This window comes from Scyliorhinus torazame, chromosome 1, assembly GCF_047496885.1.
Source record: "Scyliorhinus torazame isolate Kashiwa2021f chromosome 1, sScyTor2.1, whole genome shotgun sequence".
NCBI lineage: Eukaryota > Metazoa > Chordata > Chondrichthyes > Carcharhiniformes > Scyliorhinidae > Scyliorhinus > Scyliorhinus torazame.
The window spans coordinates 395,579,874-395,600,358 of record NC_092707.1 but is presented as its reverse complement, the minus strand read 5'-3'; the positions used below and the strand labels follow the sequence as shown (position 1 = coordinate 395,600,358).

At 47.3% G+C, this 20,485-nt stretch overlaps 1 protein-coding gene across 2 annotated transcripts in view; it reads left to right on the top strand.

The window, feature by feature from the left end:
- The window catches only part of krtcap3 (keratinocyte associated protein 3), a 92,907-nt gene that overhangs the window by 36,684 nt on the left and 35,738 nt on the right, over nucleotides 1-20,485 (top strand). The window contains exons 3-4 of one of the 2 annotated variants that reach the window (XM_072513376.1): nucleotides 1,786-1,845; nucleotides 9,579-9,632. In XM_072513376.1, coding sequence (XP_072369477.1) covers nucleotides 1,786-1,845; nucleotides 9,579-9,632 — 114 coding nt within the window. The remainder of the gene's footprint in view (nucleotides 1-1,785; nucleotides 1,846-9,578; nucleotides 9,633-20,485) is intronic. The other variant, XM_072513377.1, reaches the window with a different exon arrangement.

Here is a 20,485-nt window from a genome sequence, read left to right as displayed (position 1 = left end):
TCAGCAGTCAAGGGCATTCAGCCTCTGATCTCCGGGTAAGCGTTCTCCAAGGCGGCCTTCAGGACGCGCGACAACGCAGAATCGCCGAGCAGAAACATATAGCCAAGTTCCGCACACATGAGTGCGGCCTCAACCGGGACCTGGGATTCATGTCGCATTACATTCATCCCCCACCACCTGGCCTGCAAAATCCTACCAAAGTCCTGGCTTGATGCAATTCACACCTCTTTAACCTGGGGTCACCCCATCTCTGGATCTGTAAAGATTTAATCACCTGCTAATGGTCGCATTCCAAGCATTGTTTGGCATCTTTGAATTTGTCTATATATGTGTTTCTGGAACATATCTCTTCATTCACCTGAGGAAGGAGCAGCGCTCCGAAAGCTAGTGACATCGAAACAAACCTGTTGGACTTTAATCTGGTGTTGTAAGACTTCTTACTATTTTAGTTTCAAGAGCTTAGGGCCTTGGAATCACAGAAAACAGCTGGCTTGTAAAGCAGAACACGGCAGCAGTGCGGGTTCAATTCCCGTACCAGCCTCTCCGAACAGGTGCCGGAATGTGGCGACTCGGGGCTTTTCACAGTAACTTCATTGAAGCCTACTTGTGACAATAAATGATTATTATTATTATTATTAATACAGTACAGAAGAGGCCATTCGGCCCATCGTGTTTGCACCGACACACATGCCACACCCTAACCCGCCTACCTAATCCCATTTGCCAGCACGTGGCCCGTAGCTGAAGGTGTGGCCACCAATGTTGCAGCGATTAAAATAGGAGATGTGCAAGAGACCACAGTTAGAGGAGCGCAGCCAACTCCTGAGGACTGTGGCGTTGGAGAAGATTACAGAGACGGGCAGGGGATTGCTAATGCTGGAACCAGAAAGAAAAGATACTGGGAAAATCCACAGGGCAATCTACATTTGTGAAAGGAGGATAATATACATCCCTGGTAGAGATCTGTGTTCTGACCAACATTTGGCACTTGAAACATTGAACTCTCCTTTGCTGTGTGTTTGCATCATATTTATTCCCTCTTTCCTTGCAACAGTCTCTTGGCAACAGTGTCACGTCTGCCATGACGTCCGTCGGTATCATAGAATCTACAGTGCAGAAGGAGGCCATTCGGCCCATCGAGTCTGCACCGGCTCTTGGAAAGAGCACCCTACCCAAGGTCAACACCTCCACTATCCCCATAACCCAGTAACCCCACCCAACACTAAGGGCAGTTGTGGATATGAAGGGCAATTTATCATGGCCAATCCACCTAACCTGCACATCTTTGGACTGTGGGAGGAAACCAGAGTACCCGGAGGAAACCCACGCACACACGGGGAGGATGTGCAGACTCCGCACAGACAGTGACCCAAGCCGGGAATCGAACCTGGGACCCTGGAGCTGTGAAGCAATTGTGCTAGCTACAATGCTACTGTGCTGCCCCACGGTGGATTGGCCATGATATATTAGGTGGATTGGCCATGCTAAATTGCCCTTAGTGTCCAAAATTGCCCTTAGTGTTGGGTGGGGTTACTGGGTTATGGGGATAGGGTGGGAGTGTGGGCTTGGGTAGGGTGCTCTTTCCAAGAGCCGGTGCAGACTTGATGGGCCGAATGGCCTCCTTCTGTACTGTAAATTCTATGATATCTATGATACAGGCTGCTGTATTGTTTGTTTAATGTAACGTCATTCTTCAACTCTTCCAGGGGACTTTGGGAAATCCAGAACTCGGTTAAGCTCTGGGTGTGTGACTAACTGGAGTTTCTACTGTTTTTTATTCTTCAGAGTATCATAACTGGGATCATTGCCATTCTGGTCTCGCGAAATTTAACCAAAATAAAACTGGTAAGTGGTTTAATTATTGTCACATATTTAAAAATAAAAGGAAATAAATACTAATGGTATTTTCTTTTTTAAAACAATTGTTTTTCAACTTTTGCAAATATGAAAATAACAGGATGGAATAGCCATAGCAAGGATTATGTAGGGGATCACTTGTTTGGTTTAGTAATGACGGTGAAAATGTCAGTATTTGGCGTTCCCACTCTCCTAAGACTGATGGCAACTTTTGAAGTCTGTATATGCAGTTAAACTCGGAAATCCTGAAGTTGTCAGTGATTCAGCGCTTCCCCACATGGTGAGCTGTTGAAACTTTCCCCCCACCCTGCACCCCACATTCTGCAATCAATTATAAATCTCTGAAATGAGCAAAACCTGCCCTCTATGCATTATTAGTCTTGCTGTAAGAATCCTTGAAATAATTATACCTTGTTCATAGAATCATTGAATTTACAGTGCAGAAGGAGGCCATTCGACCCATCAAGTCTGCACCGGCCCTTGGAAAGAGCACCCTACTTAAGCCTATGCCTCCACCCTATCCCAGGAACCCCACCTAACCTTTTTGGACACTAAGGGCAATTTATCATGGCCAATCCACCTAACCTGTACATCTTTGGACTGTGGAAGGAAACCAGAGCACCCGGGGGAAACCCACGCAGACACGGGGAGAACGTGCAGACTCCGCACAGACAGTGACCCAAGCCAGGAATCGAACCTGGGACCCTGGAGCTGTGAAGCAAATGTGCTAACCACTGTGCTGCCCTTGTGAATGAGGTGCGGCTCCATTTTTAGTAGGGAAAATAGCGGAGAAAATATCATCCTCAAAGAATACCACTGACTGGCACAGGACCTCACCCCACCCACTCATCTGAAATACCATAACCTTGACTGGAACACACTGCACGTCCCACAAACTGATAACAGATCCACCTCTCGATGGCGCACCCTCTAGTTGGTTGTGTACATCCCCAAACGCATCCTCATAACTGACCTGAGTGGTCAGGTCCAACCGTCCCATGTAAAATCTGGACAACCCCCTTGAGAACAGGCCAGGGAAGAAGTGGCCAACTTGCTCCACAAGTGGAACATGAGGAGCAGCTCAAATTGTGACTGTGGCCATCCAAGTCAGACCATCACCCACACACTGAACTCCTATCCTGGGAGATCCGTTCCTGGTAGTGTCACAACCATTCACATTGCATCAGCTGAAGCTGTTGAATGAATTGCTAACCTCCAACATTGAACCCAGCCACACGAGTAAAAATAAAAGTGGTATGCAAAGTTAATGGATAACGTGAAAACCCTCACAGTACCTGAAAATCTAATTTTATATTTGTGGAATGTCAGATTTCTCCATGAAGATGAAGATTGATATTTTTAAATGTTTTAAGATGTTTAATTTTTCAACTTCCATCTTAGTCCCATGTTTACGTTCCATTCATTTATTTCACTGGAGCGACGAAGGCAGAGAGGTGACTTGACAGAGGTGTACAAGGTGATGAGAGGCAAGGATAGGGTGGATAGCCAGAGACTGTTCTCCAGGGCGGGAATGGCTGTCACGAGGGGACATAATTTTAAATTTTTTAAATTTAATTTTATAAATTTAAAGTACCCAATTAATTTTTTCTAATTAAGGAGCAATTTAGCGTGGCCAATCCACCTAGCCTGCACATCTTTGGGTTGTGGGGGCAAAACCCACGCAAACACGGGGAGAATGTGCAAACTCCACACGGACAGTGATCCAGAGCCGGGATCGAACCTGGGACCTCGGCGCCGTGAGGCCGCAGTGCTAACACACTGCGTTTCATTAGGGACATTTAAGCGAATTTCGGACAGGCACATGGTCAGCAGTAAATTGAAGGTGTGTAGATTAGGTTGATCTTGGATTAGGATAAGTGGTTGGCACAAGATCGTGGGCCGACGGGCCTGTACTGTGCTGTACTGTTCTATGTTCTATGCTCACTCACTGTGAAATGTTTAATTAAAAGTGACATTCAGTGCAAAACATTCCCTACATTGCAACAGTAACAACACTTCAAAAGTACTTCAGTGGAGAGAACAATAAACTATTAATCAGACTCTGGAATCAGTTCATGGACAAAGAGCAGAATGCAGTGGTTATTATACAAGCATTATTAGATACTCTAAAGCAGAGAATATGAGTACGATAAGGAAATTAACTTGTGCGTTGTATCAACGCAGGAATCCTCACCTTGTTCAAACAGACATTGCTGCAGAGTGTTGCTTACCTTCAGTTTGGTTTGCAATCAGGAGGATCTTGCAATGAATACTTCCCCAAATATAATATCTAGTTAATATTTTCACTAGAGGTTACACAGCAAGTTTTTTCAGCAAAAAAAAAAATCAAATTTAACTATTAGTTCACACCTTGGCGCGGTAGCACAGTGGTTAGCAATGTTGCTTCACAGCGCCAGGGTCCCAGGTTCGATTCCAAGCTTGGGTCACAGTCTGCACGTTCTCCCCGTGTCTGCGTGGGTTTCCACTGGGTGCTGGGGTTTCCTCCCACAAGTCCCGAAAGACGTGCTTGTTAGATGAATTGAACATTCTGAATTCTCCCTCCATGCACCCGAACAGGCGCCGTAGTGTGGCGACTAGAGGATTTTCACAGGAACTGCATTGCAGTATTAATGTAAGCCTATTGTGACAATAATAAAGATTATTATTATTACAGTGCGATAACTGTCTGTCACTCGGATGGATATGAAAGATACCACAACACTATTTTGAAGAAGAGCTGGAGAGTTCTCCCCGATGTCCTGGCCAATATTTCCCTCCATCAATATAATTTTATACAAAAGATTATCACATTGATGTGGGTAAACTGACTGCCTGAAAAGCGATAATGACGACACTTCCTAAGTAATTGATTGGCTGTGAAGTACTGTGGGACATCCTGACATCGTGAGAGGTGCTATACAAATTTATTGTACATTGACAGGGTAATGCAGCTAGGATGAAATTCTATGGTAAAGTCGCAGAGCAAGGTCACCCCTCTCCACCCAAACACATTTCGATATAATTAGTGCATCTGCACCTCACTCAGCAATCCTATTAATTGGCTTGATTTTATGGTCAGCATCTAAATGAAGCCACTCACCGCTGACCTCCAAGATTTGGAGATCTCTGTGGTGTGGATTTCCCCTTTCCCAATGGCAGTCTGAATCCTAAGTCAAGGGGATCTCCAGGCATCCAACAGCAATGATGTTGTCAAGCCGGTTAAGCATCCAATAACATTGAAGAATTTTCACAGACAGTTGTTACGAATAGGGGAGAGAGACGAACTGAACTTATTAAATTTTTCTCACTGTCTGCCCATAAGCAGAGGTGTTGTACTTTTTTGAAATGGATTGTGAGTGTATTTCCCTAACCCTCTGCTTGTGACATCAATGTTTAAAGTGACTCTCCGCAACCTCTCTTTAGGATTAAATCAGAAGTATTGTTTATTCATGCATTCAAACCTGGCGGATGATTGTCACAACCACATAGACACACAAGTGCTCAAGGAGGAAATGGGAAAGAAAAGAGTTTTACAACTTAGAATAACTTTAAAAAAATAAACCATAAGGGCAGCACGTTGGCTTAGTGGTTAGCACAGCTGCCTCACGGCGCTGAGGTCCCAGGTTCGATCCCGGCTCTGGGTCACTGTCCGTGTGGAGTTTGCACATTCTCCCCGTGTCGCCGTGGGTTTCGCCCCCACAACCCAAAAATGTGCAGAGTAGGTGGATTGGCCACGCTAAATTGCCCCTTAATTGGAAAAAATAATTGGGTACACTAAATTTATTTTAAAAAAACATAGATATGGATAGTCATTCACGTGATGTCACGGTCCTGCGAGGGTTCATTCACGTAGGAGTTAAGGATCAAATGGGTTCAACTATCTGAAAGCAGGAGTTGCATAATTCCTTTAAAGTCAGTGAATATGCAGCAGGCTGAGGTTGGTGTACAGACACTTGGTCTATACTACAGGCAATGGCAGGAATCTTTCACAGAACCAGGCTTCAAGGATATTTAGCTTTGAGGCAGGTCTTATTTATCAGCCTGCAGTCTAGCTTTACTGCTAACAGGTTGGATGCTAACAGCAGAGTGGGAGTCTAGGAGTGTAACATTAAAACTTTCTAAAGGCCACAGGAGCAGAGGTCATGTGGCGTTGCCTATTGATGAGTCAGTTTCGTATAAACTTTTTTAATATATAAATTTAGAGTACCCAATTTTTTTTTCCAATTAAGGGGCAATTTAGCGTGGCCAATTCACCTGGGCTACATATTTTTGGGTTGTGGGGGTGAGACCCACGCAAACAGGGGAAAATGTGCAAACTCCACACTGACAGTGACCCAGGACCAGGATGGAACCCGGGTCCTCACCACTGAGCCCCCATGCCACCCCTCAGTTTCATATAAACAATCAGTTTCTACATCTTGGGTCAAAATCCATTGTTCACCTTGGCTGATAGATGTTTGCTATTAGAGCCTCTGCAGGTATGACCAGTTTCCATGGCTCTCTCTTCATTATAAGTCTAGGCTGGGGAGGCGGACTGTCTGCTGCTCACTCGTTTTGTTGCCTGTAATGGACACACACAATGATAGGTGTGAGATTCCACAAGGATGAGAGTTGCACCTTGACTGTAATTACTGTTAGAAGATTCCAGAACTGCAGCCAACTTGCAAATTATGTGACCTGCAGCAGCCATATTTTTGGTGCCGCAGTGTTTTGAAATGAGTAGATTAAAACAATTCATGTTCTGTTTCGATCTCAACTGATGTTACAACTGGACAAGTCAGATCCCTAGATGGAACCTGGGATGATGGATCCTAACATTTTTACTTTTTGTTTTGAGAGATCTAGGTGTACAGGTCCACAAGTCACTGAAAGGAGCAACACAGGTGGAGAAGGTAGTCAAGAAGGCATACGCATGCTTGCCTTCATTGGCCGGGGCATTGAGTATAAGAATTGGCAAGTCATGTTGCAGCTGTATAGAACCTTAGTTAGGCCACACTTGGAGTATAGTGTTCAATTCTGGCCGCCACACTACCAGAAGGACGTGGAGGCTTTAGAGAAGGTGCAGAAGAGATTTACCAGGATGTTGCCTGGTATGGAGGGCATTCACTATGAAGAGCGGTTGAATAAACTCGGGTTGTTCTCACTGGAACGACCTGATAAAGGTCTACAAAATTATGAGGGGCATAGACAGAGTGGATAGTCAAGAGGCTTTTTCCCAGGGTGGAGGGGTCAATTACTAGGGGGCATAGGTTTAAGGTGCGAGGGGCAAGGTTTAGAGGAGATGTACGAGGCACGTTTTTTACATAGAGGGTAGTGGGTGCCTGGAACTCGCTACCGGAGGAGGTGGTGGAAGCAGGGATGATAGTGACGTTTAAGGGGCATATTGACAAATATATGAATAGGATGGGAATAGAGGGATACGGACCCAGGAAGTGTAGAAGATTTTAGTTTAGACGGGCAGCATGGTCGGCACAGGCTCGGAGGGCCGAAGGGCCTGTTCCTGTGCGGTACTTTTCTTTGTTCTTTATTTAGACATGTGGATGAACAGAGTCACAGGACTGCTGATTAAATTTTAATGAAAGAGTAAAATATTTACTAAATAAGAAAAGATTAGCCTATACTACTTCTTCACCCCAACTATACCTTTACAGATTTGTACAGATAACACACCAGTTACAAAATCTATCTTGTACTATAATGATCACAGTAAGTACACAGTCCATGTAAAACAAAAGGTGCAATTTAGAAACCAAATGCCAAACGGTCTCGCAGAAACTCTATTTTCCACACACAGGTTTCCAAATTCTGCTCTTAAAGAACATGCCATGGAATCTTGGACCCAAAAAATGCTTTTTCTTTGATGCCTTCACCAAGGATCCACCTCCGGGGTTTCAATCTCTTCTTTTGATATTTCTCTGCCCTGGATTGCCACATGCATTCAAGCGTCCACACAATCTCTCAGAAACCCAGACACGCCAAAAGAACACCACTGCTTCATGGGCTGGATTAAGGTGTCACCAACCTTTTGATCAGCTCCGATATCTGGCTTTCTGCAAGCTGACTTTAACTCTCATTCCTGCAGCTGTCTCTTTCATTCAAATCCTTTCTTTGCTCTTTACTTTAATTTACCTGAACAGTATTTTCTTCAGGTTCCTGTTCTTGTTCCTGGACTTAATTGTCTTCCAGGGACATTCTTTTGTCCACACCACCTCGTTTCTGGTAGTTTCTTTTCGGAAATACACAGGTTCCCTGCCCTGGGTATAGATGCTCCTGACACTAGCTTACAACTAACTCAAAAGCGCATGGTGTCTCAGTGTGGTTGCTAAACAGCAGCCTAGTTTTTCTCTAGATCCTGTTTGCTTTAATATTGTAAAACCCTCATTACAATGCAGGCACCTTTTTGAAGAGGTTATATTGAAGTTCTTACCCGTTGAAATACAGAAACGCAAAATTAAGCTGACTTTAGAACAAAGAACAAAGAAAAGTACAGCACAGGAACAGGCCGTTCGGCCCTCCAAGCCTGTGCCGACCATGCTGCCTGTCTAAACTAAAATCTTCTACACTTCCTGGGTCCATATCCTTCTATTCCCATCCTATTCATGTATTTGTCAAGATGCCCCTTAAATGTCACTATCGTTCCTGCTTCCACCACCTCCTCCGGCAGCGAGTTCCAGGTACCCACTAACCTTAGTGTAAAAAACTTGCCTCGTACATCTCGTCTAAACCTTGCCCCTCGCACCTTAAACCTATGCCCCCTAGTAATTGACCCCTCTATCCTGGGAAAAAGCCTCTGACTATCCACTCTGTCTATGCCCCTCATAATTTTGTAGACCTCTATCAGGTCTCCCCTCAACCTCTGTCGTTCCAGTGAGAACAAAACGAGTTGATTCAACTGCTCCTCATAGCGAATGCCCTCCATACCAGGCAACATCCTGGTAAATCTCTTCTGCACCGTCTCTAAAGCCTCCACATCCTTCTGGTAGTGTGGCGACCGGAATTGAACACTATACTCCAAGTGTGGCCCAACTAAGGTTCTATACAGCTGCAACATGACTTGCCAATTTTTATACTTAAAGCTAGACCTTATTTCTAATACCCACAAAAACAAATATAAATTACTTTAAACTACCTCTATTTCCTGACCGATCACTTTCATGTCTTACAGACATAACACAGCAAATCAGGAAAGAAAGAAGATCAAAGGACCAGCATTTAAACAGCACCTTTCACAACTACTGGAAGTCCCAAGTGCTTTCCAACCTGACACAAAATGCCATTCTGGTGGCGTAGCCATTATCATCAAATCCACCTTTTTGTCTTTGCAATTTACTACTTTGGCACTGTTACTACATAATCCCATGTGTATGCCCCAACTGTTTATTTCGCTCAGGTAGAAGTTGAAATATCAAACCCCTTGAAAACTATTTTTAAAATGTGAATTTTCATCTGAATGGAGAAATTTGATATTCTGGAAATATAAAATTAGATTTTCAGGTAGTGAAGATACCTATGAACTTAGTGCACCACATTATTTTTATTTGAGCACCCCACCTTGTTCCACCTGTCACAGTGTAACTTCAAAATCCTTGTTGCCAACTGTCCTCAAGTCTCCACATTTTTCCCTCTCGGCCTCTGTAATGATCGACTCCTTAATTTTGCTTTTCATGCTCCTTCTGCTCCTTGCTTTTTTTCCCCTTGCTTTCTAACTTTTAAATCTGCAGAGTGGTCTTGTCCTGCTGAAGCTGCAAGGGAGAGAGCTAACTGGCAAGTACTGGGTAAGGTGGATAAGTGTTTACAACTTTTATCACTTATAGTTTGAAAATACGTTTTGTGGTTTATAATCTGTAAGGACTATAATTGGTAATAACGAGGACCAGGAAAGAAAGGCATAAAGAAATGGATATAATCTAATATCAAACATCTTCCAAAGCTTTAATTTAAGAGGGTAAGTCATGGCAGGAGAGCTCAAAGTCTTGGTTTGCTCCTCTTGCTCTATGTGGGAAGTTGGGAACATTTCCAGTGCCTGGGACCAGAATGTGTGCAGGAAGTGTCTCCAGCTACAGCTCCTGGAAGCCTGGGATTTGGAGCTGGAGCAGTGGCTGGGGACATTGGAGCATCCGCGAGAGTGTCAGGGATAGCATGTGTAGAGAGGTGGTCACATCGCAGGCTTAGACTCCACAGGCAGGCATGGACTGGGTGACCACCAGGCAGAGTAAGAGAGCTAGGTAGGCAATGCAGGAACTTCCTGTGGCCTTTGCTCTGCAAAACAGACATACCGCCTTGGATGTTATTGAGGAGAATGACCTCTCAGGGGAAAACAGCAACAGCCAGTTTTGTTGCACCACAGTTGGTTCTGCTGCAGATGGGAGGAGTATTAAGTGTGCAAATGCAATAGTTATAAGGGATTCAATTGTAAGGGGAATAGATAGGCGTTTCTGCAAATGAAACTTGAGGACGGTATTTTGAGTCCCTGGTGCTGGGGTCAAAGATATCTCGGAGCGGTTACAGGAGGGGTTGTGATACACATCAGTACCAAAGGCATAGGTAAAAAAATGGATGAGGTCCTAAAATCAGAATATAGGGAGTTAGGAAGAAAGTTCAGATGTCGGATCTCAAAGGTAATGATCTCAAGATTACTACCAGTGCAACGTGCTAGTCAGAGTAGAATTAGCAGTATATATCTGATGATATGTGGCTGAGGACATGGTGTGAGGAAGAGGGCTTCTGATCCCTGGGGCATTGGGATGGGTTCTGCGGGAGGTGGGACCTGTACAAATTGGACGGGTTACACCCTGGACAGGACCGGAACTGATGTTCTTCAGGAGGTACTTGCTGGAGAGATTGCGGAGGTTTAAACTAATATGGCAGGGGGATGGGAGCCTATGTAAGGATTTGGAGCAGGGGAAATCAAGAAAAAGATAAAAAGACAGCAAGGAGAACAAGAAAAGTGATAGGCAGAGAAATCAAGGGCCTGTATCAGATAATGATGCTGTAAAAAAATAGTAGGGATGGGACAAGGAATGTTAAAAGGACTAACCTTAAGGTTTGGCACCTGAACGCGCGGAGCATACAAAATAAAATGAATGAATTAGTTGCGCAGAAGGATGTTAAGGGACATGATATAGGTGGGATTACAGCGACATGGCTCCAAGGTGACAACCAAACATTGAGGGCTATTCAGTGTTTAGGAAGGACAGATAGAAAGGAAAAGGTGGTGGAGTTGCATTGTTGATTAAAGAAGATATTAATAGGACTTCCGGGTGCGGCGATGACGAGCTGAGTCGCACGTTTCGGCAGCTCCCTGTGAAACGGACTTTTGGGCTCTTGATAGGAGCCCCAACGGCAATTTTAACGGCTGAAAACACCGTGCGGTAAACCAGAAGGGTGTTCCCCCTGGACACGGATGGAAAAAGGAGAGGAAAGTGGCCGGATTGCAGCGGATCCTTTGGAACAACGGCAAGGAAGGCAAGCAGAAACCAAGATGGCGTCGGAAGGTGGCAGTTTCATATGGGGCCCTGAACAACAAGAGTTTTTGAAACGCTGCGTGGAGGAGATAAAAAAGGAAATGAAGAAAGAGTTGTTGGCCCCGATATTACAGGCGATTGAAGGGCTGAAAGAGGAACAAAAGACCCAGGAGCAGGAGCTTCGGGTCGTGAAGGCGAGAGCAGCAGAGAATGAAAACGATATACAGGGCCTGGTGGTGAAGTCGGAGATACAGGAGGCACACCAGAAACGATCTGTGGAGAGGTTGGAGGCACTGGAAAATAACGCAAGGAGGAACAACTTGAGGATTCTTGGCCTTCCTGAAGGTGTGGAGGGGGCGGACGTCGGGGCATATGTGAGCACGATGCTGCACTCGTTAATGGGAGTGGAGGCCCCGACGGGTCCGTTGGAGGTGGAGGGAGCATACCGAGTTATGGTGCGAGGATCGAGAGCAGGAGAAGCTCCCAGAGCCATAGTGGTGAGATTTCTCCGTTTTAAGGATAGAGAAATGGTCCTTAGATGGGCGAAGAAAACTCGGTGTAGTAAATGGGAGAACGCGGTGATCCGCGTCTATCAAGATTGGAGTGCGGAGGTGGCGAGAAGGAGGGCGAGCTTTAATCGGGCCAAAGCGGTACTTCACAAAAAAAAGATAAAGTTTGGAATGCTGCAACCGGCAAGACTGTGGGTCACATATCAAGGGAGGCACCACTACTTTGAGACGGCGGATGAAGCGTGGACTTTTATTGTAGAAGAAAAATTGGAATGATTGGACTACGAAAATGAACGTTTGGACAAAGTGGTGGGACGAGTGGGGGGGGGGGGGGGGCGAAGAGGGATTGTATGATTAATCCTGCGGTATGGTAACTTTTCTTTCTCCCACAGGTGGTGATGGGGGGATGTGGGGAGGGAGAGGAGATGGAGCGTTGGCCATGGGAGGCGGGGCCGAGGGAGAGGCGCGGGCTTGGTTCCCGCGCTATGATAATCATGGCGGGAATAGAGCAGCAGGAAGGAGGGGGCGCCGCACGGGGCGAGCCGTGATCACGGGGGGAAGCCGAGGTCAGCCAGAGTTTGCTGACTTCTGGGAGCAACATGGGGGGAGCAATTACGCTAGCGGGGGGTCTAGCGGGGGGGGGGGGGGAGGGGGGAATTACTGGGTTGCTGCTGCTGGGGAAAGGGGGGAGTGGGTACGGGAAAGGATGGGCGGGGGGGGGCACCGTCTGGGAGAAATACAGCTGCGTGGGAACTGGGCGAGAAGCTGGAAAAAGATGATGGCTAACCGGCAAGGGGGGGGGGGGGGGGGGGTGGGAAGCCCCCCAACTCGGCTGATCACGTGGAACGTGAGGGGGCTTAACGGGCCGATAAAGAGGGCACGAGTACTCGCACACCTTAAGAAACTTAAAGCAGATGTGGCCATGTTACAGGAAACGCACCTGAAACTGATAGATCAGGTTAGGTTGCGCAAAGGATGGGTAGGGCAGGTGTTCCATTCGGGGCTGGATGCGAAAAACAGGGGGGTGGCTATATTAGTGGGGAAGCGGGTAATGTTCGAGGCAAAGACTATAGTGGCGGATAACGGGGGCAGATACGTGATGGTGAGTGGCAAATTACAGGGAGAGATAGTGGTGTTGGTAAACGTGTATGCCCCGAATTGGGACGATGCCAATTTTATGAGGCGAATGCTAGGACGCATCCCAGACCTAGAGACCGGAAAGCTGATAATGGGGGGAGACTTTAACACGGTGTTGGAACCAAGGCTGGATAGGTCGAAGTCCAGGACTGGTAGGAGGCCGGCAGCAGCCAAGGTGCTTAAGGATTTTATGGAGCAGATGGGAGGGGTGGACCCGTGGAGATTCAGTAGACCTAGGAGTAAGGAGTTCTCGTTTTTCTCCTATATCCATAAAGTCTATTCACGCATAGACTTTTTTGTGTTGGGTAGGGCATTGATCCCGAGGGTGAGGGGAACGGAATATACGGCTATAGCCATTTCGGATCATGCCCCACACTGGGTAGACTTGGAGATAGGGGAGGAAACAAGAGGGCGTCCACCCTGGAGAATGGACATGGGACTAATGGCGGATGAGGGTGTGTGCTTAAGGGTGAGGGGATGCATTGAAAAGTACTTGGAACTCAATGACAATGGGGAGGTTCAGGTGGGAGTGGTCTGGGAGGCGTTGAAGGCGGTGGTTAGGGGGGAGCTGATATCAATAAGGACACATAAAGGGAAGCAGGAGAGTAAGGAACGGGAGCGGTTGTTGCAAGAACTTTTGAGGGTGGACAGACAGTATGCGGAAGCACCGGAGGAGGGACTGTATAGGGAAAGGCAAAGGCTGCATGTGGAATTTGACTTGCTGACCACAGGCACTGCAGAGGCACAATGGAGGAAGGCGCAGGGTGTACAGTATGAATATGGAGAGAAGGCGAGCAGATTGCTGGCACACCAATTGAGGAAAAGGGGAGCAGCGAGGGAAATAGGGGGGGTGAGAGACGAAGATGGAGAGACGGAGCGGGGAGCGGAGAGAGTGAATGGAGTGTTTAAGACATTTTATAAAAAATTGTATGAAGCTCAACCCCGGATGGGAGGGAGAGAATGATGGAGTTTTTGGATCGGCTGGAAATTCCCAAGGTGGAAGAGCAGGAAAGGATGGGATTGGGAGCACAGATCACGGTAGAAGAAGTGGTGAAAGGAATTAGGAACATGCAGACGGGAAAGGCCCCGGGACCGGACGGATTCCCAGTTGAATTTTACAGAAAATATTTGGACTTGCTTGCCCCGCTACTGACGAGGACCTTTAACGAGGCAAAGGAAAGGGGACAACTGCCCCCGACTATGTCAGAAGCAACGATATCGCTTCTTTTAAAGAAGGAAAATGATCCGCTACAATGCGGGTCCTACAGACCAATCTCCCTCCTCAATGTAGATGCCAAGGTCTTGGCCAAGGTAATGGCAATGAGAATAGAGGAATGTGTCCCGGGGGTGGTTCATGAGGACCAAACTGGGTTTGTGAAGGGGAGACAGCTGAACACGAACATACGGAGGTTGTTAGGGGTAATGATGATGGCCCCACCAGAGGGTAAAACGGAGATAGTAGTGGCGATGGATGCCGAGAAAGCATTTGATAGAGTGGAGTGGGATTATCTGTGGGAGGTGTTGAGGAGATTTGGGTTCGGAGAGGGGTATGTTAGATGGGTGCAGCTGTTGTATAGGGCCCCAGTGGCGAGTGTGGTCACGAATGGACGGGGATCGGCATATTTTCGGCTCCATAGAGGGACAAGGCAGGGATGTCCTCTGTCCCCATTACTGTTTGCACTGGCGATTGAGCCCCTGGCGATAGCGCTGAGAGGTTCCAAGGGATGGAGGGGAATACTTAGGGGAGGAGAAGAACACCGGGTATCTTTATATGCGGATGATCTGCTACTATATGTGGCGGATCCAGCGGAGGGGATGCCAGAAATAATGCGGATACTTGGGGAGTTTGGGGATTTTTCAGGGTATAAATTGAACATGGGGAAGAGTGAGCTGTTTGTGGTGCATCCAGGGGAGCAGAGTAGAGAAATAGAAGACCTACCGTTGAGGAAGGTAACAAGAGACTTTCGTTACCTGGGGATCCAGATAGCTAAGAATTGGGGCACATTGCACAGGCTAAATTTGACGCGGTTGGTGGAACAGATGGAGGAAGATTTCAAGAGATGGGATATGGTAGCATTGTCAATGGCAGGGAGGGTGCAGGCGGTTAAGATGGTGGTCCTCCCGAGATTCCTCTTTGTGTTTCAGTGTCTCCCGGTGGTGATCACGAAGGCTTTTTTCAAAAGGATAGAAAAGAGTATCATGGGTTTTGTTTGGGCCGGGAAGACTCCGAGAGTGAGGAAGGGATTCTTACAGCGTAGTAGGGATAGGGGGGGCTGGCACTACCGAGCCTAAGTGAGTATTATTGGGCCGCTAATATTTCAATGGTGAGTAAGTGGATGGGAGAGGAGGAAGGAGCGGCGTGGAAGAGATTAGAGAGGGCGTCCTGTAGGGGGACCAGCCTGCAGGCTATGGTGACAGCCCCATTGCCGTTCTCACCAAGGAACTATACCACGAGTCCGGTGGTGGTAGTTACACTGAAGATTTGGGGACAGTGGAGACGACATCGGGGAAAGACCGGAGCACTGGGGGGGTCCCCGATAAGAAACAACCATAGGTTTGCCCCGGGGGGAATGGATGGGGGATATGGAATGTGGCAAAGAGCAGGTATAACGCAATTGAAAGATCTATTTGTGGATGGGAAGTTTGCGAGTCTGGGAGCGCTGACCGAGAAATATGGGTTGCCCCAAGGGAATGCATTCAGGTACATGCAATTGAGGGCTTTTGCGAGGCAACAGGTGAGGGAATTCCCGCAGCTCCCGACACAAGAGGTGCAGGACAGAGTCATCTCAAAGAAATGGGTGGGGGACGGTAAGGTGTCGGATATATATAGGGAAATGAGAGACGAAGGGGAGACTATGATGGACGAACTAAAAGGGAAATGGGAAGAAGAGCTAGGGGAGGAGATTGAGGAGGGGATGTGGGCAGATGCCCTAAACAGGGTAAACTCGTCGTCCTCGTGCGCCAGGCTAAGCCTGATTCAGTTTAAGGTATTACACAGGGCACATATGACTGGAACACGGCTCAGTAAATTTTTTGGGGTGGAGGATAGGTGTGCGAGGTGCTCGAGAAGCCCAGCGAATCATACCCATATGTTTTGGTCATGCCCGGCACTACAGGGGTTTTGGATGGGGGTGACAAAGGTGCTTTCGAAAGTAGTAGGAGTCCGGGTCGAACCAAGCTGGGGGTTGGCTATATTTGGGGTTGCACAAGAGCCGGGAGTGCAGGAGGCGAAAGAGGCCGATGTTTTGGCCTTTGCGTCCCTAGTAGCCCGGCGCAGAATATTGCTAATGTGGAAAGAAGCCAAGCCCCCGGGGGTGGAGACCTGGATAAATGATATGGCGGGGTTCATAAAGTTAGAGCGGATTAAGTTCGTCCTCAGGGGGTCGGCTCAAGGGTTTACTAGGCGGTGGCAACCGTTCGTCGAATATCTTGCGGAAAGATAGATAGGGGAGAACAAAGAAGGCAGCAGCAGCGGCCCAGGACTTTGGGGGGGGGGGGGGGGGGGGGGTGGCCTGAGACAAGGCAGTTGCTAATTAGGGCTAGTTTTTATTTTTTTGTTATTTAATATTTATTTATTTGTTGTTGTTTTTGTTTAAATTTAAAAAGGTCATTATTATCTGTATTGTTACAATGTTGTGTAAAGGATGCACAATGTACTGTGTTGGTTGACCAAAAATTTTCAATAAAATATTATTTAAAAAAAATAAGAAGATATTAATACAATATTGAGGAAAGATATTAACACAGTCAATGTGGAATTTGACTGGGTCAAGTTAAGAACCATCAAGGGGCAAAAAACACTCGTAGGAGTGATAATTAGATCACCAAAGTGCAGTGGTAATATTGGGAATATTAGACAGGAAATCAGAGATGCATGTGATAAAGGAACATCTGTGATTATAGGTGACTTTAATCTATATATAGATGGGATGAGTCAAATTAGTCCCAGTACAATAGAGAGAGAATTTCAGGAGTGAGCAAGTTATTATTATTTGAATGGGTGTGAATTGAGAGAGGTAAATACTCAGCAAGAACGTGGTATCCTCATGCATCATTCGCTGAAAGTAAGCGCGCAGGTACAGCAGGAAGTAAAGACGGCAAATGGTATGATGGCCTTCATTGCGAGAGGATTTGAATATAGGAATAGGGTTATTTTACAGCAATTCTATAGGGTGAGGTCACTCTGTGGTGTTCTTTGTGTTGCTTATTCAGGATGGTTGGCATAGTATTCCACAAAGACCACAGTATAGCTTTTACTTAAATAAAGCTCTGATTTTATTTACACTACTGAACTGGGTTTCGACCTTTAGTCCTTTAGAATACAGAATTGATCAATAACATCTAACTACACTCATCTACTGCTAATCTCAGTCATAGATATAACTTTAATCTAACCTTCTCACATTAACTGCTCTTATGGCCTTCACTAGCTATCTCCTGCATACAATCCCCCCCTAAAGTCTAGCATTATTGCTGTATATAGTAGTATCTGCAGCTTCCTCTAGTGGCTATTCATGGTACTACATTGCTGATAGTTATGATAATACTACACACACCTGGAGTATTGTGTGCAATTTTGGTGTCCTTATCTGAGGAAGGATTTTCTTGCAGTTGAGGTTTATCAGGCAGATTCCTGGGATGGTGGGACTGTCATATAAGGAGAGACTAAGTTGGTAGGATTATATTCATTGGCATTTCAGAGAGTGAGAGGGAATCTCATTGAAACTTATCAATGTCTAACAGGATTAGACAGGATAGATTCAGAAAGAATGTTCCCGATTTGGGGGGGGGGGGGGGGGGGGGGAGATTCCTGAACTAGGGGTCATAATTTGTGGTAAACCTTTTAGGACTGGGGAGACTTCCGGTGGTAGCTATGAAGGGAGACTTCCGGTGGCGGCTATGAAGGGAGACTTCCGGTGGCGGCTATGAAGGAGTAAGTCGCACATTTGGCGGCTCCCGCTCTGGTCGGACTTTTGGACCTTTTCCCCCGATTTTCTACCGGACGTGAACTGTAAAACTGAAGACCGAGGCAATTGTGTATTGAATTCTCACATCGGTGCATGGAGAGAACGACTAGAAGTGTTCGTAAAGGCAGAAACAGAAAGACAGAGAAGGCTTGGGCTGAAGCTGCAGCGGGAGACAGCATGGCGGAGGAACGGACCTCTGGTTTGTCGACCCAGCGGTCAACGGAGCAGCTGATGCAAGTTATTCAGGAAGACTTTGCTAAGCAGAAACGGGACTGCTTGGACCCGATAAAAGAGTCAATTGAGCGGCTGGAGCTTAGATTGGACGCCCAAGATCGGGCGATCCAGAAAGTAGAGAAGGCGCTGGCTGAGCAGGAGGAACATCAAACTGCGGTGGAGTTGGAGGTGGGGATGCTGAGAGACCAGCAGAAGAAGTTCCTGGAGAAGGTGGAGGACCTAGAGAATAGGTCCCGTCGGCAGAACTTGAGAATCGCTGGGCTCCCGGAGGGGTCCGAAGGAGCGGTTGCTGGGCGTACATCGCAGATATGTTTGAGAAGCTGCTGGGGGATGGGGCATTCTCCCGGTCCTTGGGAGGTGGACAGGGCTCACAGATCACTCGTGAGGATGCCGCGAATGGGAGACCCCCCCCCCCGAGGGCAATGGTGGTGAGATTCCACAGGTACTTGGATAAGGGGCTGGTTTAGCACACTGGGCTAAATCGCTGGCTTTGGAAGCAGACCAAGGCAGGCCAGCAGCACGGTTCAATTCCCGTATCAGCCTCCCCGAACAGGCGCCGGAATGTGGCGACAAGGGGCTTTTCACAGGAACTTCATTGAAGCCTACTCGTGACAATAAGCGATTTTCATTTTCATTTCATTTCATAATGAGCGCATTCTACAGTGGGCCAAGCAGACACGGAGCTGTAAGTGGGGCAATAGTGTCCTGCGGGTCTACCAAGACCTGAGAGCGGAGGTGGCCAGGAGACGAGCAGGCTTCAACCAGATTTGGTCGATCCTTTTTAAGAAAAAGGTGAAGTTCGGACTGTTGTATCCGGCCCGTCTCTGGGTCACGTACGAGGAACAGCACTTTTATTTCGAGTCGCCTGAGGGCGCGCTGGACTTCGCGAAAAGGAAAGGACTGGTGGTGGACTGAGAACTTTTGAACTTTGCTGCGCCGGAATTCTGGCCTTTGCGCCCCTGGTAGCCCGGCGAAGGATTCTTCTTCAGTGGAAGGATGCAAGGCCCCCAAGCGTGGAATCCTGGATCAACAATATGGTGGGGTTTATTAAATTGGAGAGGGTGAAATTCGCCTTGAGAAGGTCGGTACAAGGGTTCTTTAGGCGGTGGCAACCGTTCTTAGACTTCCTGACTGAGCGGTAGACATTGGTCAATGGCAGCAGCAACTCGGGGGGGGGGGGGGGGGGGGGGTCATTTTACTTTTTTGTTTCTGTTATTTATACTGGAGGGTCTGAGGGGTTGTATATACGTGTTGTATTAAGTTGGGGTGTTAATGCTAATTTATTATTTATGTACAGGGGGGGGGGGGGGGAGGGGGGTATGGACTGTGTTTTGTACTTAACCCTGTTGGGTTTCTTTTTCATTTTGTTATTGATATTTTATGAAAACCCTTTAATAAAAATTATTTTTTTTAAACAAAGAGTATGTTTGCATGAGTGGGTGGGGAGGGAACAATAGGTGGGAGACTATCCGGCACCAGGGATGGGGGCCACCAAGCTAGCTGGGCGGGCTAGCTCATGGAAGCGCAGTGGGGGATGTGCATATGTTCGGTTTATCAAAGGGGTTGGGTTACTGAGTGTGTTACTAGGGGGGGGGGGGAGGAGGGGGAAATGTTCTACTGACGAGGGAGGGACTTGGGCCAAGGGACAGAGAGGAGGTTGGGGGCAGAGGCAGCCTGGGGGCGGCCCGGTGGAGACGCGGAGCATGGGCTGGAGGCAGGCCCAGAAAAGGGGTTGGCTGATCGGCGGAGGGGGGGGGGGGGGGGGGGCAAATGAGTCCCCCAACCATGCTGATCACCTAGAAAGTTTGAGGAGTAAATGGGCCGGTCAAGAGGGCACGTGTGTTCACGCATCTTAGGGGACTGAAGGCGGACGTGGTAATGTTCAGGAGACGCACCTTAGAGTACTTGCCCAGATTAGATTGAGGAAAGGCTTGGTCAGTCAGGTCTTTCACTCGGGACTGGATTCAAAGACAGTGGTCAGTGGGAATCGAGGGGGTGCAGGTGGCATTAGTAAATGTGTATGTGCCAAATTGGGATGATGTGGAGTTTATAAAGAGGATGCTGGGGAAGATACTGGACCTGGACTCGCACAGGTTGGTCATGGGAGGGGACTTCAACACAGTTATTGACCCTGGCTTGGACCGGTCAACCTCCAAAATGGGCAGGGTGCCAGCAACGGCAAAGGAACTAAAAGAGTTCATGGAGCAGATGGAGGGGGGTGGATCCATGGAGATTTGGGCAGCCGAGAGTGAAGGAGTTCTCCATCTACTCACACGTGCATAAAGTGTACTCCCGGAACGATTTCTTCATTTCGAGC